Below are 25845 nucleotides of genomic sequence, written 5' to 3' on the forward strand. Positions count from 1 at the left end.
CCAGTACCATTTTAGAAGAGGCTCTTCTTTGTATGGAACTGACTCTTTTACCTGTAGATTAGATGCCCATGTGTATAGGGAGTTCTTTATCTCTGTACTATTCTGATTGTTTTGTTTTCTACAATCACATATTATTTTAGTAGCTATTGCTTTCTACCAATTTGAAGTCAGATAGCATGCTGTCTCCACTTTTTTATTCTTCAGGAATGCCTTTGACTATTATATACAATTGGAATAGCACAGCAGTAGGGCATTTGCCTTGCACATGGCTGACCCAGGACGGACCTTGGTTAAGGTCCAATCCCCCGGAGTCCCACATGGTCCCCCAAGCCAGGAATGATTTATGAGCACATAGCCAGGAGTAACCCGAGTGTCACCAGGTATGGCCCAAAAACCAAAATTAAAAAAACAAACAGAAATTATCCTTGGAAGGCTCAAGGAACCTCATATGGAATGCCATGAATCGAACATGGGTCAGTCACATGCAAGGCAAAATCCCTAACCGTTGTGCTGTCCCTCAGGCCCATCAATGGTCTTTTGATAGGAATTATGTTCACCCTATAGATTGTATAGTTTAGGCCACTTTAATAGTATTTGTACTTTCAACTCATGAACAGAGTATCTTTCCATCATTTGTGTCTTCAATTTCATGAATATTTTTGATGCAAATATAAATGAGATTGTTTTCATAATTTTATTTCTATGTTTGTATATAGAAAATATTTACAAAAATTTTGTGTCCTGGCATTTTATTGAACTTATTGTTACTGCTACCTTTTTTGAAGAGTCTTCGGGGTTTTCTATGTATACTCATGTTACCCACAATTAGTAATAGTCTTATTTTCCCAATTAGACTTTTTTCTCTTCTGATTACTCTGGTTAAGAATTCTAAAACTATGGGCCCCCCCACCCCCTACCAACCTGCCAGGAGTGATTTCTGAGAACAAAGCTAGGAGTAACCCATGGGCACCACCAGGTGTGGGCCCAAAACCAAAACCAAAAATAATAATACAAATTTTAAAACTGGGATTTTGAATTCAACTGAGGTAGGTGACTGTGCTCAGACAAAAGCATGGCAACTCTGCTTATTAGCTTTGTGACCACACAATTCCTCTAGCCAAGGAACACTGACACACACATAAAAAGCACCACCATACCACAAAGGTCACAATGAGAAGGCAATGCAGAACTCCACCGTACTCAATGAATGAAGATGGTACTTCTGAAGACCCAACTTGTATCAGCTACCTCTAATGCCTGCCTGATCAGGTCTTTAGAGAGGAAATGTTAATGTTCAAAGAACTCAAAGGAACCATGAAATAGACAGCCAAAAAGATGCAAGAGGATATGAGAGTAAAAGTGAGAAAACTTCAAACAAAAATTAGGACTGAACAACTTGGTGGGTAAAATGAAAAACATCACCAGCAGAATATTAGTTTCTGAGGACAGAATCAGTGAGCTGGAAGATGAGCTGCCTAACACCTCAATTCAACAGAAGTTGGAAAAGAGCCTTAAAATAATTAAACAGAAGATGTAAAAATTCTCAAACTAAGGGAACAGACAATAGACCTTTGAGATAAATTCAACAGGAGCAACAGAAGAATCACTGGGTCACAGAGGACCAGGAAGAATACCCCTATAAAGAAGCAACAGTCAAAGACACCATCACTGAGATGTTCCCAGAGCTGAAGAATGCTTGCACACATTCTGTATTCCCGAAGAGTACCAGCTACACGAAATCCAAATAAAAGCACCCAGAGGCACATCTTAATCACAATGATGAAAACCACAGATAGTGATAGAATACTGAAAGAATTCTAAAACTGGAGTCAGAGCAGTAACACAGCTGGTAGAGAGGTTGTCTTGCGGGCAGTCAACCTGGATTCAATCCTTGGCATCCCATACAGTTTCTTGGGGCCTGTCAGGAGTAATTTCTGAGCACCAGCACCAATGTGTCTCACCTCCCACCAATGGGATTCTAAAACTTTATATTAAAGAGGATAGATATCTTGTCTTGTTGTAGATTAAAAAATAAAAACAAGCTTTCAATTTTCACCATTATGATCTTAGCAGGGTTTATTATTATATGGCCTTTAACATGTTGAGATGTGGTTTTTATATTCCCAACTGTTGTTATAAATAAAGGAAGCTGGAGGTGGGAGCACCAGTATGGCTGCAAAACCACATTTTAAAAATGCTTTTAGGGTAGCCAGAGAGAGAGCACAGCGGTAGGGCATTTGCCTTGTATGCAGAAGGACTAGATTAGATTAGAATCCCGGCATCCCATTTGGTCCCCCGAGCCTGCCGGGGGCGATTTCTGAGTGTAGAGCCAGGAGTAGCCCCTGAGCTCTACCGGCTATGACCACAAACCAAAAAAATAAAATTAAAATAAAAATGCTTTTAGGAGCCAGAGCAGTGGTGCAGTGGTAAAGTGTTTGCCTTGCACATATCTGAACTATATCGGAACCTGGTTCAATCCCCCGGCATCCTATATGGTCCCCCAAGCAAGGAGCGATTTCTGAGCGCATAGCCAGGAGTAACCCCTAAGCGTCACAGGGTGTGGTACCCCCCCAAAATGCTTTTAAAGATACCTATTATGTAATATGATTTAAATTTTGTTGCTATGGTGTATATACTTGAATATACTGAACCATCTTTATAATCTTGGAATGAATCTAAATTATGTTTTTCTAAATGTGTTGAATTTACTAAGATTGCATTAGGAATTAAGCACCTATGTAAATCAGAAATATTGTTGTACACAGTTGTACGTTAGTCCTTTAGTGCACTGTCTTTTTATAGTCTGGGAATGAGACTGATAATGACCATCTGGAATGTGTTTAGAAGTGTTCCATCCACCCCAACCGTGACCTCAAAGTTTATAGAAGTTTGGAATTAGGGATATTTTCTTTTCTAAGTTTTATAAAATAAAATAGCAAAATCATCTGACTGTGGGCTTTTGTTAATAAGAGAAAAATTTTGGGGATCCACACCTGGTGGCACTCATCTTACTCCTGGCTCTGTGCTGGACCATATGGGATCCTATGATCGAATCCAGGTCCATCCCAGGTCAGCTGTGTACAAAGAAAACACTCTAACACTGTGCTACCACACCGGTTCCAAGTTCTTAGAGAAATTTTTAATTACTATTTCCATCAAAACGTCTATAGAAAAGGACCCCTTATAGGGCCGGAACAATATAACACAACGACAAGGTGTTTGCCTTGCATACGGCCAACACAGGATAAATCCGAGCATCACATATGGTCCCCTGATCATGCCAGGTGTGATACCCCCCCCCAAAAATGAAAAGGATTCCTTATAAACAAAACTAAATACATTTAAAATAAATCTTAGCCTACTTTAGGGGTTTACAATGTTTATTTTTATTTTTTGGCTTTCAAGGTGGGCAGTCATACTCAGTTATGCCCAGTGAAAGCTTATTCCTGGCTCTACTTAGGGATTATTCCTGGGGTGCTTCGGAGATCATATGGGCAGCAGCAGCTCAAGCATGTTCCTTACTTCTCTGAGGCCAGAGCTTGGGCTTTTATTGTATGTGTTTATTTTTATTTTGGCGCCATACCTGGGTTGATCAAGGGGTTATGCCTAGATCTGAGCTCAGAAATTATTCCTGGAGGTGTCAGGGTACCATATAGGACATCTGAAATTGAACCTGGGTCAGCAATGTGCAAAGAAATTGCCCTCCCTACCTGCTGAAACTACAGCTCCAACCCTGGTCTCACTTTTTCTCATCTTTAATTGATATGGGAAAAAAGGAGAATAATTAAGAGAAATAATTTATACTTCAGAATATAATGTACCAGATTTAGTTTTTTTGGGGGGGTAGATATCATTCTTAATAGAAACAATACCAAGTATTCCACAAGTATAGCAAGTACTATATTTTGCTTTGCATGTGACTAACCTAGGTTCAATCCACAGTATCCCATTCTTTAGCACTATAAGGAATGATTCCTGAGTACAAAACCAGAAGTATCCCCCTGAGCATTGCTGGGTGTGACCCAAAACAAATAAATACATAAATAAATAAATAAATAAATAAATAAACTGAATATATATCCCAAAATAACTAAAGTCCCTGGCTCATGTATTTATGGTACTTCTCTGTCTTGGCTAATGAGTGTTTATTCAAGTTACATCAAAAGGTATTTGAAAATATCTTTAGGTAAAAAAAAAAAAAAGGTAAATAATAACAATAACCTATGAAAGGGGCTGGAGAGATAGATAGCATGGAGAGAGGGCATTTGCCTTGCATGCAAAAGGATGATGATTCGAATCCTGGCATCCCATATGGTCCCCTGAGCCTGCCAGGAGCGATTTCTGAGTGTAGAGCCAAGAGTAACCCCTGAGTGCTGCTGGGTATGACCCAAAAACCAAAAAAAGAAAAAAACAAAACAAAACAAAAAAACTATGGAAGACGATGAGCGGGCCTTAAGTACTAAAAAACATTTTTTAAGTATACAATATTGAGAGATTCTGAGCTGAAAGTAAAAATTAGAAAGAAAGAAAACAGATAGTAATGTAAGTAGTATTTGCTTTGCATGCAGCAAACCTGAGTTTAATCTCCAGCATCCCATATGCTCCCCAAGCACTGCCAGGAGTGAACCTGATTACAGGGCCAGAGTAAGCCCTGAGTGTAGAGTCAGGAATAAGAAAGAAGCCCTGGGCCCGAAGAGATAGCACAGCGGTGTTTGCCTTGCAAGCAGCCGATCCAGGACCAAAGGTGGTTGGTTCGAATCCCGGTGTCCCATATGGTCCCCCGTGCCTGCCGGGAGCTATTTCTGAGCAGACAGCCAGGAGTAACCCCTGAGCACCGCTGGGTGTGGCCCAAAAACCAAAAAGAAAGAAAGAAAGAAAGAAAGAAAGAAAGAAAGAAAGAAAGAAAGAAAGGAAGGAAGGAAGGAAGGAAGGAAGGAAGGAAGGAAGGAAGGAAGGAAGGAAGGAAGGAAGGAAGGAAGGAAGGAAGGAGGGAAGGAGGGAGGGAGGGAGGGAGGGAGGGAGGGAGGGAGGGAGGGAGGGAGGGAGGGAGAGAGAGAGAGAAAGAGAGAAAGAGAGAGAGAAAGAGAGAAAGAGAGAAAGAAAGAAAGAAAGAAAGAAAGAAAGAAAGAAAGAAAGAAAGAAAGAAAGAAAGAAAGAAAGAAAGAAAGAAAGAAAGAAAGAAAGAAAGAAAGAAAGAAAGAAAGAAAGAAAGAAAGAAAGAAAGAAAGAAGGGAGGGAGGGAGGGAGGGAGGGAGGGAGGGAGGGAGAGAGAGAGAGAAAGAGAGAAAGGAAGGAAGGAAGGAAGGAAGGAAGGAAGGAAGGAAGGAAGGAAGGAAGGAAGGAAGGAAGGAAGGAAGGAAGGAAGGAAGGAAGGGAAAGAAAGAAAGAAAGAAAGAAAGAAAGAAAGAAAGAAAGAAAGAAAGAAAGAAAGAAAGAAAGAAAGAAAGAAAGAAAGAAAGAAAGAAAGAAAGAAAGAAAGAAAGAAAGAAAGAAAGAAAGAAAGAAAGAAAGAAAGAAAGAAAGAAAGAAAGAAAGAAAGAAAGAAAGAAAGAAAGAAAGAAAAGAAAAGAAAGAAAAGAAAGAAGCCCTGAGCACAGCCAGGTGTGGCACCAAAACAAACAAATATGGAAATTGTAAATTATCTATTCCCACTACTCTATAAATTGTGTACAACATTATACTTTATAGTGTAACAGGGTCAATCCTTCTTTACTGACTACTTTCAAAACATACCATCTTCTATCTTCAGAGAAGTGAAAAGCTTTTTTTGGGGGGCCAGATAGTCCTCGACTTGTGTAGCCCACCAAGACTCCATTCACAGCATTACATATGGTCTCCTTAGCACTGTCAAAACTAAACCCTGAGTACCACAAGATGTGGCCTCCAAGCCCAAAACAAACTATATTCCAATTACAGAATAAGAACAACCAGGGGCCGGGGTGGGGGGAGAATAAGAATAACCAGTCTAATACAGCTGTAACTTCACTTTACTTGTTCTATAAATACTTTTAAGAAAACACTTTTAGAGGCCGGAGAGATAGCATGGAGGTAGGGTGTTTGCTTTGCATGCAGAAGGACGATGGTTCAAATCCCGGCATCCCATATGGTCCCCTGAGCCTGGCAGGAGTGATTTCTGAGTGTAGAGCCAGGAGTAACCCTAGCGCTGCCAGGTGTGACGGGAAAAAAAAAGGAAGAAAACATTTTTACATTATGACTATTTTACAGCATTTTTCTGATTCAACTGGAGTTTAATACTCATTAAAAATCTATTACTACTGCTAATTCCTGAAATTTTTCAACATGTCCTTTTCCATCATCCTAGGAACTTAATGACATTCAAATTAATAAGTACAGGGGCCAGAGAGATAGGGCATTTGTCTTGCATAAAACCAACATGGGTTGAATCTCTGGCACAAAACAAAAAATCAGTAAGTATCTTACAAATATTTTTGCTGACTAATTGTTTGTTTTTACCACACCCAGCAGGGCTCAGAGGTTACTCCTGGCTCTGCGCTCAATTCTTGGCAGGATTAGGAGACCATAAGGGATGCTAGGAATTGAACCCTTGTCAGCCACGTGCCAGGCAAACACGCTACTATCGATCCAGCCCCTTTTGTCAACTTTTTAACAGTCACAGGATTAAAACAAAATTTATCACATCTATATTGGGTCAAGTTTTTTTTTAGGTACATATAACAGTCTTGGACTTCAACCTCTTAAATAGAAATTCATCTTATACAGTCCCTTTTCTTTTTTTAAATATGTAAATGACTTTTACGGTTGTCCATTCCACCCCCCCTCAAAAGTTCAGCTCTTTAAATTACAGTGCTATCTATTATGCTGAGTGAAATAAGTCAGAGGGAGAGAGACGCAGAATAGTCTCACTCATCTATGGGTTTTAAGAAAAATAAGACATCTTTGCAATAATTCTCAGAAAAAAAGAAAGGAGGGCTAAAACGTCCATCTCATGACATGAAGCTCACCACAAAGAGTGGTGAGTGCAGTTAAAGAAATAACTACATTGAGAACTATCATAACAATGTGAATGAATGAGGGAAGTAGAAAGCCTGTCTATAGTACAGGTGGGGGTGGGATGGGGTGGAGTGGGAAGGAGGGAACTTTGGGATATTGGTGACAGAAATGTTACACTGGTGAAGGGGGGTGTTCTTTACATGACTGAAACCCAACTATAATGATATTTGCAATCAAGGTGTTTAAAAAAAGATATTAATAAAAAATTACAGTGCTAGAACATTTAATTCCATCACGTAAAAATATTATGACAAATAATTTTAAGTCCTCTGTTCCATGTTAATTCAGACTTCCCTTTATTAACACTCATTCTAATTAAGACAAATGTTTCTTTCATTTAAAAAATAGTAATAACCAAAGTCTAAGGTACTTTGGCTTTTTTTGTTTTTTGGTTTTTGGGCCACACCCGGCATTGCTCAGGGTTTACTCCTGGCAGGCACGGGGGACCATATGGGACACTGGGATTCGAACCAACCACCTTTAGTCCTGGATCAGCTGCTTGCAAGGCAAACACCACTGTGCTATCTCTCCGGGGCCGGTACTTTGGCTTTTTTTAGGGGGAGGGATCATACCTGGCAATTTCTCAGGGGTTACTACTGGCTTATGCTCAAGAATCACTCCTGGTGGAGTCAGGGGACCACATGGGATACGGGGATTAAATCCCCGCTTACTTTCCTATCCCCTGTACTATCACTCCAGCCCAGTACTCTGGTGTTTGCTAATATCAAACCAAATTCTGGTATATCTCCCAGAAAAAAATCTTATTTCAAAACTAACTTCAAGATCACTTAGAACTGTGAACATTTCATAAACCTGCCCATTTAAAAAGTACAATTTCCGTTGGTGAAATAGCACAGCAAGCAGTCTGAGAGCATGCTTTGCATGTAGAATACCAGAGTTCCATCCCTAGCTCACCACTACCGCTGAGCACCATCAATACCCCTGACCACAGCCCCCCAAAATACAGCCCCCCCAAAAAAACAAAAAGAAAAAAGTATGCTATTATTCCAGTGGGGAAGGGGAGTTGACATACAATGTTGCTCAGGGCTTACTCATGGCTCTGCACTCAGGAATCACTCCTGGCAGTGCTTAGTACACCAAGAATTCTACTTGTTGACAGTATATAAACAAATACTTACATGGCATACTGGCCCTGTCTCAAAAAAAAGAAAAAAAAGACTAGCTTCTTCAAGGGAACAAAGAGCCCCCTCCCCCAATTACACCAAAGGTAACGACTGCTCCCCTCACTCCAGTGCTCCTTCTGGGGTCTAAGAGGACTTATCATCCATTTTGAGAAACACTGGTCTAGATCACAGCTTCTTAGTTTAACTATGGATTATGACCCCACATGAGTCATGCAACTGAAAGTGTGGGTCATGAAAAGTTGGCAGTAGTAAAACGTTTCTGAAGATACAATGACCAAACATTAATTAAAAATCACAAATGAATGAAGTGTTCTGGCATTGCTCATCCATGCTGCATTTCTCAAACTAAAAGGAAAAAGGCAGTTTTGGAATCTTGGTTTAGACCAATCTCCCAGATCTTTATTCATTTTAATTGATTCTAAAGTCATCTACACTATGATTTAACAATAAATGAACCATTCCCCCTCCACCACCATCTCACCAAAAAAAAAAAAAAAAAAGTATAGGCCAGAAAGATAGTACAATGAGATGAGCACTTGCCTTGCAGGTGCTCAATGAGGGTACAGTTCTTGGTATCCCATTTGATCCCCCAGGCTCCACCAAGAATGATCCCTGATTACGGAGCCAGGAATAAGCCCTGGGTGCCACCAGATATGGCCCCAAAACAAAACAAAACAAGAAAGTAGCACCATGGCTATTTTTTACAGAGTTTTTAACAGGAAAAAAGCCATGTTGGCAGGTTGGCAACAATCCTAAGTATCAGAAAATGATAGGGATCTACTTTTGACCCCTTTCCCTGAACTATAAAGATCTGTTCTGAGTTTTCTATGTATACAAGTAATACTAGAACAATAACAATTCATTCAGTATGCTGCAAAGAATAATTTGACCCACATAGTAATTTTGTGAACATCAATGTTAAAAAAGAAAAAAATTGATAACTAAAACCTAGATTCCCCAAAGCAATCTCTTCCTTTTCAATGAAAATCTAAAGTTTTATCTAAATAAAAGTTTTATCTATTACAGAAAAGAAAAAAAGAGAGTGACCGTTTATGAAAATGGGGTTTAGTTGGGAAGATAAAATGTTCTAAACTTAAGTTTGTGGTAATGTGCAATTTTCTAAATTAAAATTTTTTATTTTAATTCTTTGAGAAACTATGTGCATTATCTCAATAAGTGACTTAGGAAGTATTTCAAAGGAGCCAGAATGATAGCACAGTAGGTAGTGTGTTTGCCTTGCATGTGGCTAACCACGGTCAGATCCCCAGCATCCCATATGGTCCCCCGAGCCTGCCAGGAGTGGTTTCTGAGCGCAGAGCCAAGAATAACCAGCCCCTAGTGCTGCTGGGTATGGCCCATAAACAAAAACAAAATAACAAAAAAAAAAGACATATTTCAGAGATGAAATAGTACAGTGAGTGGGTAGGCCACTTGCCTTGCAAGCAACCAATTCAAGTTCTATCTCTGGCATCCCACATGGTTCCCTCTATGCCCACCAGGAGTGATGTCAGAGTATAAAGCCAGGAGAGTAAGCCTTGAGCACCAATAGGTGTAACCCAAAACCAAATACTAAATTAATAGTATTTTAACTGCTCTAATTACATTACATTTTATAAATTGAGAATTACCCTTATGTAGTAAATTAAGTCAGATATGAGGATATAAAAATACTAGGAGCCAGAGTTGACTGAGTAATAAGTAACCCATATTATTATAAAACCAAGCAAAGAAAGATTATATAGACTGAACATAACCCCTAAGTGACTCCTCCAGGAAGCCTACTACACAAAAACATGAAGTCCTCGGCAGCATGAGCACTTACTCATCATACTCGATATGATAAATAACGTCTTCATCAGCAGCAACAGAGTCTGAATTAGACGTAGAGGGTACACTGTCCAATTTATTTGTGTTTTCTTTGGACTTATGATTTACATTTCCATTAGTCCTTTTACAAGAACTGCCATTCTTCAGTGGAGTTTTGCCACGTGAATGTCCATCAGAAGCTCTAGTAACACTATGTATATGTGCTTCAAACCAAGCACCAAGGCCGACATCTCTGGCATCCACCAATTCATTTACCTAAAAGAAGTTTAAAATTAGTCAATGAAGCTTAATTTCATTTATTGCTTCAAAAACTTTAAATTATTTTAGGTTTATCAAGCTTAACAATATTTATACCTTACATCTGAAATAATTTCAAAAATTAGATTCAAACTACTCTATTTGGTTTATATTGTCTTAAATTTATTATTTACTAACATTAAAATTGTATGCTCTCAATTTTTTTTCAATTAAATAGGTGTTTTCTTTAACTGTTCCATATTCATAGCTACTTTAGACATTTATTTTTCTTTTATAGTGCCCAGGATTGAACCCAGGTCTCACAGGTTTAAGGTGTGTGCACTTTACCACTGAGCTGAACTTCTAAAATACAACTGTGTATGGAAGGCATTAAGGTAGGTCATTTAACAAAGAAAACACTACTAAAAAAAAATTCTGGAGCCTGAAAGATTGTACAGCAGGCAAGATGTGCATCTTGCATGTCATCTGATCAAGGTTAAATTCTAGGCACCACATATAGTTCCCAAAACATAGCCAGGAGTGATACCTAAGCACAGAACCAGGTATAAGTTCTGAGTACTACTGGACCCAAAAACAAAATAAATAAACCAACAACAATCCTAAAACAAATGAAAACACATGCACAAAAAATAAGTTAAAACTTTGTCTTTATTCCATTAAAATTTATTCATAGTGCTAAAGACAACTTTAGAGTCACAGTTCACCCATAAAATAGTAATGCATTAAGTAGAAAAATGATGGACATTTAAGTACACACGAATGAAAATACTATGTAATCAAGATTCGCATGATTCAAAATTAAATCATATCACTTAAAGAAAAACAGTACTGAAAAACAGAAAAACAGGCATGCCCCAAAGTTGAGTTACAAATGTAAGGTACCAAAACAAATTAATGAATGAGTGAATAAATATTCTGCTCCCTCTCCAAAAACATTATCAGTAGGGTACCTAATCAAGGGCACCACTGAGGGTTTAACCATGAAAGAAGTCAAATGGACAGAACACTGGGGGAGTATAGAGGGAAGAATGCAAACAAAAATTATGAATACCTATATGTGAGGTATTATACAAGAATCCTTACTTAAGCATATCTAACTCTAACCTTGATTCCTATTTTAAAAATAAAAGAAAGATGGAAGAATTTAAATAAGTTAACCTTTCCCAGACAAAACCCTGTGAAATGTAAGCTTACAATTTAAAGGCATCTTGACCTTAAGTAATATATATTCTGGATTATATCTAATGTTATAAAATAATCAGAATGTCAAAAGATTAAGGTAGGAACTTAAAAGTAAAGTATTTAAGCTAGTAAAAAAGTGATTTAAATCACATCAGTATAGAAGGTAAGAGGACAGAAAAATAAAATAATCACTAGCAGAGCAGTATAACATTCGGCCAAAAACACTATAATAATATTTATAATATTTATAATATTTCAGATATAAGGTGACAAAAAAAGTGAAAAGACATAAGGTACAATATAACTCTTCAGAAGGACTAAATAGACTCAATGGGGGAAAAAAACCCAGATGGTATAAACTTATGTATTAAATTTATACAGAAATAGTGACTGAAATGTTCAAAGACCATTTAGTTTCCTGTAAGTCACAGAGCTAAAACAATAAATGTTAAAAAGTTCTATTACACTTGAGAGAACAAAGGCTCTTTCATAGAAAATTAAGATGCTGGCCCGGAGAGATAGCACAGCGGCATTTGCCTTGCAAGCAGCCGATCCAGGACCAAAGGTGGTTGGTTCGAATCCCGGTGTCCCATATGGTCCTCCCCCCCCCCCCCCCCCGTGCCTGCCAGGAGTTATTTCTGAGCAGACAGCCAGGAGTAACCCCTGAGCATTGTCGGGTGTGGCCCAAAAACCAAAAAAAAAAAAAAAAAAAGGAAAAGAAAAAGAAAAAAGAAAATTAAGATGCAAGGTCAGAAAGTACAGCAGGTAGGGCACTTGCCTTACATGCGGCCAACCTCGGTTTGTCCCCCACCCCAGCATCCTATATGGTTCCCTAAGCAGCACCAGGAGTAATTCTAGAGTGCAGAGCCAGGAGTAACCCCTGAACATCACTGTGTATGGCCCAAACTCCTCTCCCCACCAACATTTTTTTTAAAAAGGAAAGAAATTAAGATGCTGAGGACAAAGATATAGGAGAGGTAGGACAACTACCCTACATAAAAAGACTGATTTGGGTTTGATCCCAGTGTCCCATTTGTATGTTCCCCCAAACACTCCTATCATAAGTAATTCCTAAGTACACAATCAGGAGTAGTAATACCTGAGCATTGCTGACTATGGCCCCAAAACAATCAAACAAAAAGAATTAAGATGCTAAGAGATTTCATATAGTAGTACCATACAATTATTTTGGCTACCACACCCTGTGGTGCTCAGGGGTTACTCCTGGCTCTGGGCTCAAAATGACTCCTGACAGGCTGAGGAACCAGTACTTACACAATTTTTTAACCTAGAAGAGAATGGAAGGTTTGATTCTAACTTTAACAATGATTTTTAGAAGACTTTTTTTTTTTTTTTTTTTTTTTGGTTTTTTTGGGTCACACCCAGCAGTGCTCAGGGGTTACTCCTGACTCCAGGCTCAGAAATTGCTCCTGGCAGGCTCAGGGGACCATATGGGATGCTGGGATTCGAACCAATGACCTTCTTGCATGAAAGGCAAATGCCTTACCTCAATGCTATCTCTCCAGTCCCTTTAGAAGACATTTAACTATAGAAATCTTAGAGAGGCATCAATGAAATTCTGTTTGTTGTTAAATTATAAGGGATTGCCTAATAGCTCGAAGGTAGAGCATTCTTCTATTAAAACTACAAACAAAAACTTAGAGAGAGGAGAAATAGTACAGGACCCAACCTTGATTTCATCTCCAATAAATGAACTTGGTCTCTTGAGCAGTCACTCTTGAAAACAGAACTAAGAATAATTCAAACAAACTGTCACTCTAGCCCCGCCCCCCCAAAAAAAAAACCAAAAGGAGGGAAAAAAAAAAAAACCTAAACTTTTGTATGTAGGTAGATGATAATGCTTCTAAACTGGTGGTAAAGTATTTTTTCTTCTTTTTTATTTTGTTTGTGGTCCACATCCCCACATGCTTACGGGGTCACTCACTCCAGGAGTCATTTCTGGAGGTGCTAGGGAGACCATATGAGATGCCAAAGACAGAACCCAGATTGCCTGCATGCCAGGCAAGTGCCTTACTCACTGTACTGTCTCTCTGGCTCCTTGTATTTTTTAACTCAAAACTAAAGTTTCTGCAAATCACACAGCATAGACATACTATGGCTAAATTTGAATGGGTTAACCTGCAGTTAAGAAATTAAAAATCGGGGCCGGGCGGTGGCGCTGAAGGTAAGGTGCCTGCCTTGCCTGCGCTAGCCTTGGACGGACCGCGGTTCGATCCCCCGGTGTCCCATATGGTCCCCCAAGCCAGGAGCAACTTCTGAGCACATAGCCAGGAGTAACCCCTGAGCGTTACCGGGTGTGGCCCAAAACCCCCCCCAAAAAAAAAAAAAAAGAAATTAAAAATCCCCTCAGATTTGAAAAGCTAGATATGAAGGCAGTTCAGAAGAGAATACTTAAACTTTTTTAAGACAGAAGATACTTCCATACTACTTAGCTGAAGTTGAGAACTGCAATGACCAAACTCATAAAATGACCATCACAAATAAGATTAATGCAACTAAGGACTTCAGGAAGAATTATAAAAGTTAAACTGAGACCCTGAGACCTAATTCAGTCAACAATAGAATTAAATGAATCATAAAACACTTCCACATCCAAAATTTAAATTAACTTATCAAAAATCAACTGTTTCAAGAATTTAAAATTAAGGTCTGAAATTTAAGTGATCTATATTATTCATAGACCTATTCGAATGAAAATAAATCAAATCAAGAAGTAGGAGTTTTAAGAATTTTCAGATTAGTGGGGCCGAGGAGATAGCATGAAGGTAAGGCGTTTGCCTCGCATGCAGAAGGACAGTGGTTCGAATCCCAACATCCTATATGGTCCCCCGAGCCTGCCAGGAGCCATTTCTGAGCCTAGAGCCAGGAGTAATCCCTGAGCACTGCCAGGCGTGACCAAAAAACCAAAAAAAAGAATTTTCAGATTAACAAGAGACTAATAAAATGACAGGAGAGCCATATAATCTACATAATCTGTCCATTCTTCTCTAAACCAAATACAACTAATAGAAATCCAAATATTCTGGGGCCAGCGAGGTGGCGCTAGAGGTAAGATGTCTGCCTTGCAAGCGCTAGCTAAGGATCAGGACTGCAGTTCGATCCCCCTGAATTCCATATGGTCCCCCCAAGCCAGGGGCAATTTCTGAGCGCTTAGCCAGGAGTAACACCTGAGCATCAAACGGGTGTGGCCCAAAAAAAAATCCAAATATTCAAGCAAGTGCAAAGTATTTCTACATTGAAAAAGTCACTAGCCAAAATACCAACACCTATGACAATTACTGAGCTTTACCAGAAAAGCAAAACAAAATCTTATTAATCTATTCAACAAAGAAGTTTAAAATGCAACTTTCACTAAGCATTTTACTTCACAATTAAAAGTAACTTTCAAGGGCTGGAGCAATAGTACAGCAGCTAAGGCATTTGCTTTGCACTCAGCTGACCCAGGTTCAATCCCCAGCATCCCATATGGTCCCCACTGACCTGCCTGAAGTGATTCCTGAGCTCAAAGCCAGGAGTAATCCTGGAGTACCACAGGTGTGGCTCAAAAACCAAAGCTTTCTAGATGCCAGAAGACAAGTTTATTTCTAAAAGAAAGGATACAATGTAAAAATTTCATGCCAACCTTGTATAACTTAAGAATTGAGATTAAAACTTGTCTGAAAAAAACAGAAGTCTTTAATATATGTCCTATATATTAACATGAACTCTTAAGAGATTTTTTAAAGATATATATTAAAATTAGTTAACAGCCCAAACACTAAAAACAAAAATATGGAGCCAGACAGATATTACAGCAGATAGGATGCTTGCCCTTACACAGCTAATCTGGTTTGATCCCTGATTTCTGAGTGCATGTCAGCAGTTAAGTCTTGTGTACCTATGGGTGTGGCCTCCTCAAAATAAATAAAGGGAATGTTTGTTTAGAAAAATAATTTTATGACATTCTAAATTAGGGCTGAAGAAATATGGCAGGATATTGAAAAAGAATTTTACACAATCAAAAACTGTTTGAACTTGATCTAATATTTGCAAGTACATAAGCTGAAACTCCAATAAAAGCAAATCTGTATTTCACTGTCCAAACAAGTCAAATGTAGCTAGCAGCTTCTAGACTGCTGACACTCCTTCATGCTAGCTAAGATCCAGGGAACCACATACACTCTCCCCACAAACCCATCCAAGCACTGCCAGGGGTCACTCCTAAGTACAGCACAAAGCCAGGAATAATCTGAGATTTCAGGTGTGATCTAAAAACAAAACAAAATCGCTGTCCCTGACTAAAAGTTACAGATAATACAAGCTTATTATACAGATGGTTGAATAATTGTTTACAGAGCTGTGATAATATATAGTATATAATATATATACTTATATATTTATGTAAGTATTTCCTTATTGTCTCTGTGGGTCTTCACTGATGTTAATACCAGAAGCAAGTAACATCTATTGCTTACTTTTTTTAATACCATTTTCCAATTTAAGGTGCACTGGTGAGCAAGGATGTTGGAGAACAAACCCAAGTCAGCTGTGTGCAAGGCAAGCTGCCTACCCACTGTACTATCTCTTTAGCCCCCAGAAAACCACTTTTAACTGCATCAGAAACAAAGTTACTATAGATTTAAGGTTCTACAAAAGTATTTCAAAGGGGTAGAGAATCTGCCTGGCACTACACTGCACCCAGAATATCATTGGGGGTGTAGCCCTGCTGAGCAAAGGGTACCAGTAATGGAGAAGGGGAAAAAAGTTATCTTTGAGGCTAGAGATACTAACAGCCTTGAATGCTGCTGACCTATGTGTGATCCCTCAGCCCCACCAGGAATGACCCCTGAGCATAGAAGTGTTAATTAACCCTGAGCATAGCCAGGTGTGGCCCAAAAGTCAGAACAAAAAGACACCAGGTAACAAGGGAGAATCTACTGATGTTCATAAATTAAAAGACTCAACACTTTAAAAATGTCAATTCTGGGGCCTGGAGAGATAGCACAGTGGTGTTTGCCTTGCAAGCAGCCGATCCAGGACCTAAGGTGGTTGGTTCGAATCCCGGTGTCCCATATGGTCCCCCGGGCCTGCCAGGAGCTATTTCTGAGCAGACAGCCAGGAGTAACCCCTGAGCATTGCTGGGTGTGGCTCAAAAACAAAAACAAAAACAAAAAAAAGGTCAATTCTGTATTCTTTTTCATTCTCCACTGAAATTCCCTCTTAAGATGCTAATTATAAAATTGTACATGCATGCATTGAAAGCCAAAAAGCAAGATACCTATAAAGAGGAATTAAATTTGGGAGATGGAAATAGGAAAATCAAAACAGCATACAAGGCTAGAGTACTTGAGAATGGAATAGGCATAGGGCAGAAAAAAAAAAATTGATGAAATTTAAGCAGACACTAATCTGAAAATATCACAATGAAAATACTAGTACAAATTCTAGGCAAAAATTCCTAAACAGATTCTTGGAACACACCAGGATACACACAATAGTTTCAAACAGTACTTTTTTAACATAGTTGAAAGGAATATGCTCAAGTATCAATCAACCATGGGTTAGCATCTGAATGTTACTTAAAAAATACAAAGCGGGGGGCCGGGCGGTGGCGCTGGAGGTAAGGTGCCTGCCTTGCCTGCGCTAGCCTAGGACGGACCGCGGTTCGATCCCCCGGCGTCCCATATGGTCCCCCAAGAAGCCAGGTGCAACTTCTGAGCGCATAGCCAGGAGTAACCCCTGAGCGTCACAGGGTGTGGCCCAAAAACCAAAAAAAAAAAAAAAATACAAAGCGGGACCAGTGAGATAGCATGGAGGTAGTGTGTTTGCCTTGCATGCAGAAGAACGATGGTTCGAATGCCGACATCCCATACGGTTCCCTGAGCCTGCCAGGAGCTATTTCTGAGCAGACAGCCAGGAGTAGCCCCTGAGCACTGGCAGGTGTGGCCCAAAAACCAAAAACCAAAAAAAAAAAAAAAAAAAAAAAAAAAAAAAAAAAGTTGAAAAAAAGGTAGAAATCTATATAAAATTCAAAACTATTGGTCAAATGACTTGTTTTGTGATATTACGTAATAACACTAAAATAGGGGCCAGAGAGAGAACACGGAGGTAGGGCGTTTGCCTTGCATGCTGAAAGATGGTGGTTTGAATCCTGGGATCCCATATGGTCCCCCGAGCCTGCCAGGAGTGATTTCTGAGTATAGAACCAGGAGTAACCCAAACGCTGCCGAGTATGACCCAAAAACCAAAAACAAACAAAAAAAAAAAAAAAAGAAAAAGAAACAAAAAACACTAAAATTCAGAATAAATAATTTTCCTTTCAGGGTCAAAAGGAGATATACACATTCTAATAGGGTATTATATTATCTAGGCTTCAAAGAGGGGCCAGAGCTATAAAGAGCTACCTCAGATGTGATTACCCATCATCCACTTTGTCTTCTGTGTACTGCCAGGAATTATTCCTGATTGTAGAGCAAAGAATGACCCCTGAGCATCATCATTGAAGTCAATAAAAAAGGAAGTGAGCACTAGCTCTACCGGGTGTGTCACTGATGGCTTCCATCACTGCTGGGACCAAGCAACACCATTTAACAGGTAGTCGGGACCTCACCGTCAGACCCACTATTGAGTAAGTAGCCCCTGGGTCCTTGAGCACTGACTAGGAGTCGTTCCTCAAAATGACTTTTTTTTTTTTTAATTTAAAATAAAAAAAAGAGGCCCAAGAGTTAGTACAGGGAGTTTAAGGGGTTTGCCTAGGGTGTAGCCAATCCTGCTTCTTTTGTGTGTGTTTTGTTTTGTTTTTTTGGTTTTTGGGTAACACCCAGCAGCGCTCACTCCTGGCTCTACGCTCAGAAATCGCTCCTGGCAGGCATGATTTGAACCACCGTCCTTCTGGACACATGCTTACCTCCATGCTATCTCTCCAGCCCCAGCCTGTTTTAACCCCTCAGTATTGCATTATGGTTCCCTGAGTAGAGCCAGGCCCTGAAAAAAGTCCACTGATCAAAAAGCTAAACTTGCACATTACCAGATGTGGCCAAAATTAATCTCCACTCAATCTATTCCCAACCCCAGCCCCAAAAGAAACTGGCATTATTCTACTGTGGAATCACCCAAATGATCCGCTATACATACCCACTTTATACATCTGTCTAAACATCTTTCACACATTTTTAAAGACTACATTTAAAAGTTAATAGTTAATGTAATAGCACAATCTAAATTTTCAAATGGTAATTCTTACTTACTCACATTTACTTATTCACAACATAAAAGTACAAACATTTGTATTCTCAAAACAAATCTTAGGAAAACAACATACCTTGTATAGTCCAATGCCTGGATCAATAAGAAAATTACGAGCTGATTTAGACTTCTGATTGGATGATCCTGCTCTTGGTGTTTTCTTTACTTTAGGTGGACTGTTAGAATAGGGTTTGGCATGTGTATCAGTCTGTTTAGATGTGCTAGGAAGATCAGGATCTGGACGAACTAGTAGCTGAATTATATCATTCAGTCCAACATCATAGTCAAACAAAGTATATCCATTTTCCAACTAGAAAAAATAAAAAATATTTCTCTCAATTCAGTTACACAAATATTCTAGCCAAGTGTTTTTAAATAAAATACACAGAGACTCTAATGTCAGCAGTATTGTCTCTTTGGACCCCAAAAAACACCACACATTGAGAACTACCCCATATCCACTACAAGTAACACATATAACCACTAAAACCAAAAAAGTACTATGGATGCTGTAACTTCACTTTCTAGGGAAAAAATAAATTCTAGATTCCGCATGTTACTTAAAAAAAAAAAAAAACAAAAAAAAAACAAACGGGAAGGAGCGGTAGGGCATTTGCCTTGCATGCAGTAACTTAGGATGGACCACAGTTTGATCTTCCACCCACCTCAAGTGTCCCATATGGTCCCCCAATCAGGAGCAATTTAAGAGCACATAGCCAGGAGTAACCCCTGAGCGTGGGTATGTCTCAAAATAAAACAAAAACAAAAACAAAACAATGTCTAAATCTCCAGGCAGGAGGAAGATAGATTGCAAAGGTTAAGGGAGTACTTAATTGTCTTAGCATGCAGCTACAGCCTTGTCACTAGTTTTGAATTCCAACATATTATGGCCTCCCCCAAACACTGCCAGGTGCGACTTCTGAGCAAGGACTCAAAACCAAAACAAAAAAAAAAAAAGAAATAATAAAAAAGAAAGGTGAAAGAAAACTATTCCAAGAAAATGGTGAAATTTTAAACTGTTTCTTTTTTTTGAAACTAAGTTTATTAATGACCATGTATTCTATTCATTCCATCTTTTTCAAATTAAAAGAAAATAGAGCAGAAAAAAAAAATCAAGAAAAAGTTTTAATTCGTGTTCATGCTTATTCTTCTTGCCTAAAGCTCTATAATTCAACCCATCTGTAAAGATCAAGTTATAGCAGGAAAAGTGTTCCAAGATGAATAGTAAATAAATCATCTTGCATCACCATATTTTGGGAAATTATCTCTAATGAGCTGAAATGTCTCTTGTGCCCAAATATGCTTAAACTGTAAATCATAATTTCTTAGTACTTCAGAATGTAAATGTATTTAGAAACAGGATATCTACAGAGATGAAGGAAAAATTAGGCCATATGGGTGAGTCCTTATTCCACTGTGACAGAGGTCTCTATGGAAAGTTACAATTTTAAGCTCAACTATTGATAGAGTTCAAGCTTTGTATATATGTGAGGATCTGGATTTAATTACCAGCACCACAGCAGTATAAATATTGAAATTTAGACACAATTAAATATACAGAGAGAAGATGGTAAAGACACAGGTGGAAATTTAATAACTGTAATGATAATCTATAAATCAAGGAATAGCAGAAATTGCTAACAAACATTGGAAGGTCAAGAAGGAAGGATTCTCTATTAGTGTCATCAGAGATAACATGGCTGACACCTTTTAGTCTTACAGTCTTTAGAACCAGACAATTGGGGGGGGGGAGGGGGAGCGGGACACAGTTGTGCTCGGGATTACTCCTGGCTCTGCACTCAGGAATTCTGTCCGCTTGAGCTCAATTTTATTCCCTATATAAATCATTTAGGAAAATAAATGAAAACTCTAATAGTTCTAAAGCTCAAAACTATCATTTCCCCCGGTTCATTTTCCATCTTCAAGTGTAATATTAATCACCACCCACAACTCTCTAGGTACAATATGATCCTATTTGTGAAGTCAACACAAGGAGATAACTGAAATCTGTCCTGGATTAATAAATTTATTATTGTACTAGATAAAAAAAAATTAGGGGCCAGTGGGGCCAGGTTTTGTCTTCTATACAGCCAACCCAGTTTTGATCCCCAGCATCCCAGATGGTCTCCCTTAGCCTGCCAAAAGTTATTACTGAGCGAAGAGCCAGGAGTGACCCCTGAATGCCTCGGGTGTGGCTCAAAAATCCAAAGTGAAAAAAAAATAGAAAGAAATCAGGGGTCAAAGGTAGGGCAATTTGCCTACCACAAGGCTCGATGCAATCTGTGCTCAATCCTGGCCAGCCCATATGGTCCCTCCCACAAACCCTCCAGGGGTGATCCTGAATGCAGAGCTAACAAATCAATCAGAGCTAAGGAGAATCAATGGGTGTAGCACCTCCCCCACCAACCAAAGACATTCAAGCTAGCACAACACCTAGCTCATTTCAGCTCAAAACATGGGATCAAATTTCCCAGTGGAGGAATTAAATTAGATACTATCTAATAGATTAGTTAAGACATTTATTCGAAATAAGCCTAAAGAATTTCCCAAGTTAGTAAGCAAATAAGCCCTGATAGGAATAGGGATGTTAATACTGCTTACCTTACTAAAAGCAAATAAGAACACTTGCTAATCTTGAACTCCTGAAGCAAAAACACGAATGTGGAACAAGTTAAAATAAGACAACTGCTGCAAATTCTGTTTGAAATGTTACCCTTCTTATAAGTGAAATGCAAATAGTTTATAGGCCATTTATCCAAATGAGGGCAGCTTTTAAAATGAAAAATAGGAGTGATAGGGATAGCACAGTGGGTAGGGCATTTGCCTTGCATGCAGCCAACCCATGTTCGTGTTCAATCCTGGCATCCCACAGGGTCCCCAAGCCTGGCAGGAATGATTTCTGAGTGCAGAGCCAGGATTAAGCCCTGAGTACTGCCGGGTGTGGCCCCAAAACAAAAAATTAAAAAAAAAAAAAAGGCAGTGAAAAATTCAAAGTGATTTTATAAATTTTTCCACTGATATTTTAAGTTCAAAAGTATGAATCCATTGGGGGCCGGAGAGATAGCATGGAGGTAGGCTGTTAGAATCCTGGCATCCCATATGGTCCCCCAAGCCTGCCAGGAGCAATTTCTGAGCATATAGCCAGGAGTAACCCCTGAGCGCTGCCGGGTGTGACTCAAAAACCAAAAAAAAGTATGAATCCTTGGAGACATTATGTATGGGGAGAAGGAAGTTGAAAGGAGGGATTAGGAGATAGTCACAACTGAGAGTGCTCAGAGACTATAAGGTCTTAAGGATGGACTCAGGACCAGTTGGGTATGTACCTTAACCACAGTACCATCTCTGGCCCTAGGAAGCACTCTTATAACTCAACCACACTGGCTTTGTGCGTTTGGCCAAACAAAAGGCTATTCAATATTTTTCCCCAAGTTTCCTTCATGTTCCCATGTTTACAAATTTTTCTAAAACTATCACTACCATGGAACAAGTTAAAGAATGAAAGGGCTGGAGAGATAGCACAGCAGTGGGGCATTTGCCTTGCACACAGCCAACCCAAGACTGCTGGTTCGAATCCTAGCATCCCACACGGTGCCGAGCCTGCCAGGAGTGATTTCTGAGTGCAGAGCCAGGAGTAAATCCCTGAGTGATGCCGGGTGTGACCCCCACCCCACCCCCCCCAAAAAAAAAAAAAGAATGCGAGGGGAGAGAGTATCTTCAGAATAGAAAAAGTTCTGGGGCAGAACTTTTAGGAGTTTGTCTTTCATACAGTTAACCCTGTTTTGGTCCCTGGCAATGCACATGGGTCTCTTAAAGTACTTCCAGGAGTGACCCCATTAACAGACCCAGGAATCAAAAACAAAAATTATGGAGTTTTGGGTGGGATTTCTTTTTCGTCTGATATGGCCAAACAGGGAAAGAAGTCTTGGATTCTTTTTTTTGGAAGGCCACACCCGGTGGTGCTCAGGGGTTACTCCTGGCTGTCTGCTCAGAAATAGCTCCTGGCAGGCACGGGGGACCATATGGGACACCGGGATTCGAACCAACCACCTTTGGCAAGGCAAATGCCGCTGTGCTATCTCTCCGGGCTCAGAAGTCTTGGATTCTAAAAAATATTTACAGATTCACTAAAGGAACTTTCTTTAAAAGCAAAACCCCCAGAATGCTTTAATACTTAACCTTCTAATTACAGGTATGTCCAAGTAAAATTACCATACTCTAACCTGAAAATACAATTATGAATCAGTACTTTGATCCTCCTCAATTATAATGCTCCTCAAATTTGATTTGCATAGAAGCCACAGCAGACCTTGTTAAAATATTCTACTTGATTGGGCCTGATCTGAGGGGTCCTGTGAAGATAATGTTGCGGGGGTCCTCCCATCCAAGGATCATACTAGAAGGAAATGAAGGGACAACTACCTATCTTCCCAAATTCACCTTCAAAGTCTAATGAATCTCCCGTGCCATCTTAAGTTAGACTACTTGAAATCCTGGAGAGCAGAGCAGCCATACTAAAGATCCACACGATGCTTTTTTTTTTTTTTGGGCCACACCCATTTGATGCTCAGGGGCTACTCCTGGCTAAGCAATCAGAAATCGCTCCTGGCTTGGGGAGATGGGGGATGGGGGATGGAACCATGGTCGCGATCTTTCCTTGGCTAGCGCTTGCAAGGCACCTTACCTCCAGCGCCACCTTCCCGGCCCCTACACAGTGATTCTGATATAAACCAAAGAGTGAAAAAGCATTAGACCTAATATACAGTCGGGCAGAGAGAAGGGCACCATTTACCTCTCTGACACAGTAAATTTGTTCACTTAATGACTATTTTCCACTTTGTGGCAGTAAACTCATGTTGAGGAAAGGTGGACTTTCTTCTAATAAGTACAATCTACAGTATAGAAGCAGTCATGTGATTAGGCCTGCTCCACTTACAATACCCTCTCCATAGATTGTGGACTCCAAAATGAGAAAGGAGAGAAAAAAAAATCACTGCCATGGCTACAGGTCAGCTCACGAAGAAAATATTGCTGTACCATCTTCCTACTGTCGTCAACTCAATGGTGCAGTAAGGTTCATCCCTATTGGCTTATCACTGACCTAAAAAAATCAAAGTACAGTGGTGAGTTATTGAGTGAACGTTCTGGTGTGAGGACGAAAGGTTGATTGCCTTAACACTTTCCCTAAACCTAGAATCTGCTTTTCCAGATTACTAAAGTTGACCTTGTTCCCCTGAATTTATCTGAATTCCAACTTTTACTTTGACAGTAATTTCATGTATTATTTTTATATACTTCATAATTAGACTCCTGAGGAACTGTCCAGGAATCCATATTCATACTTTATCACAGGAATTCCTGTACTTCTCTTCCTAGAAAATAAAACCTAAAAGCTTGTCAATTTGCTTTTCATCTTCAAATAATAGACTCAATAATATTCAAAAAACAATTACTTCACAAAGTTTACAAGCTAAGTTACAAGTTTCATTTATAACTTCGTTGAACCCGTTCTTTACAAGTCAAATAAAAGCAGCAGTGCATGACGGTTACTACACATGTCAGAGATACTGTAAACTTCTTGAAAACATTACAAGCACCCTTGACTTTTTTAGTGGACTCCTGTTACTCTTAAATTTCTGGACAGCCTTTGAAGGAGCGAAAAATGGTACTTTCAAATCCTTAATGGCTGGGGCAGAAACAATAATATAGCGCGTAAGTTGCTGGCCTTGCTTGGGGCCCGAATTTGATCCTCGGTATGGTCCTGCCTTAAGTGTTCCCTGTGCAGAGCCAAGAGTAAAACTGAGCACTGTGTCTATGTGACCCCTTCACCCCAAAAGTCCCTTATGACTGTAGGAAAACAGCTACTTATACCAAAGCAGAGCTACATTTACTTACTTTAAAACATAGTACTTAAGGGGACGGTGAGGTGGCGCTAGAGGTAACGTGTCTGCCTTGCAAGCGCTAGCCAAGGAAGGAACCTGGTTCCAACCCCGGGTGTCCCATATGGTCCCCCCAAGCCAGGGGCAATTTCTGAGCACTTAGCCAGGAGTAACCCTTGAGCAAACAGGTGTGGCCCGAAAAACCAAAAAACAATAACAACAATAACAAAAAAAGAACATAGTACTTGAGCCTAACTGGTTTATGAAAGACACCCACTGCCACCACCATCAGCGCCCAAAAAACGCTACCAGCACTCAACAGGCACTCCAGTCGCTGCATTTAAAAGCTTGGACGAGGGGGCAATACTAGGAGAGAAGTAAGAAGAATAAAACAAGTTTGTTTATTTATTAAAAAAAAAAAAGTTTCCAGGGGCTGGAAAGATAGCATGGAGATAAAGCGTTAGTCTTGCATGCAGAAGGACGGTGGTTCGAATCCCGGGATCCTATATGGTACCCTGAGCCTATCAGGGGCGGATTTCTGAGCGCACAGCCAGGAGTAACCCCTGAGCGCTGCCGGGTGTGACCCAAAAACCAAAAACACACCAAAAAAAAAAAACAAAAAAAACCTTTCCACTCTAAGAATAAAAACCCTAATAAGCCAGATCCCATCCAGTACCGCTTAAACTCAGTCCTGCGCTCCAGCAATAGCTCCTGGGGCGCGCGGGTCTCTAACCTATAATCCGCCTACCCCCTAATTCCAATCCCAGAGGACCAGAAAGGGGGGAGGGGGCAGGAAGTTGGGCAAATCCTGACTGTTCCTTGTCAACAAAACCCTCCCAAGAAGCGAAGGACAGAACTATATACTAGGTTATCACGCCTAAAAAAAAAAAAAGAGGGGTCAGCGGTTCAATTTCCCAGGATTGCCAAAGCAGCGACCCTCCACTTCCAGGAGACAGAGCGGTCGGTCCTGTCCCCCAAAACACACGTACACACATACAGTTCTAAGTACGGCGTGGCCTGGCCTCCGGACCCGCTGCCCAGCAACCCGCCCTGCAGCGAGCGGGCCCGGCCAGCGCGGGAAGCGAAGCGAGGGCACCCGCGCCCACCCCGGTGGGCAAAGCCACGAGCTAGCTAGCAGCGAGGCCTCGGCGATCGGGGACGCACCTGCAAGTCGCGGAGGAAAGCAGAAAGCCCGCTGGGCGTCCCCGCGCTCCCCCACCCACCGATCGGTCGGAGCCCGGCAGGTAGCATTGGACCGCGCGCGTCGGGCGGGGGTGGGC

General features: G+C 40.1%; 1 protein-coding gene across 1 annotated transcript in view; it reads right to left on the reverse strand.

Annotated features, from left to right (window-relative positions):
* Positions 1-25845, reverse strand: part of UHRF2 (ubiquitin like with PHD and ring finger domains 2) — an 89041-nt gene that overhangs the window by 62974 nt on the left and 222 nt on the right. Inside the window, exons 2-3 of the mRNA XM_049773230.1 lie at positions 18766-18999; positions 10000-10259 (exon numbers count right to left, since the gene is read on the reverse strand). Of these exons, the coding sequence (XP_049629187.1) occupies positions 10000-10259; positions 18766-18999 (494 nt within the window). The remainder of the gene's footprint in view (positions 1-9999; positions 10260-18765; positions 19000-25845) is intronic.

Source organism: Suncus etruscus, chromosome 1 (assembly GCF_024139225.1).
Source record: "Suncus etruscus isolate mSunEtr1 chromosome 1, mSunEtr1.pri.cur, whole genome shotgun sequence".
Classification (NCBI taxonomy): Eukaryota; Metazoa; Chordata; class Mammalia; order Eulipotyphla; family Soricidae; genus Suncus; species Suncus etruscus.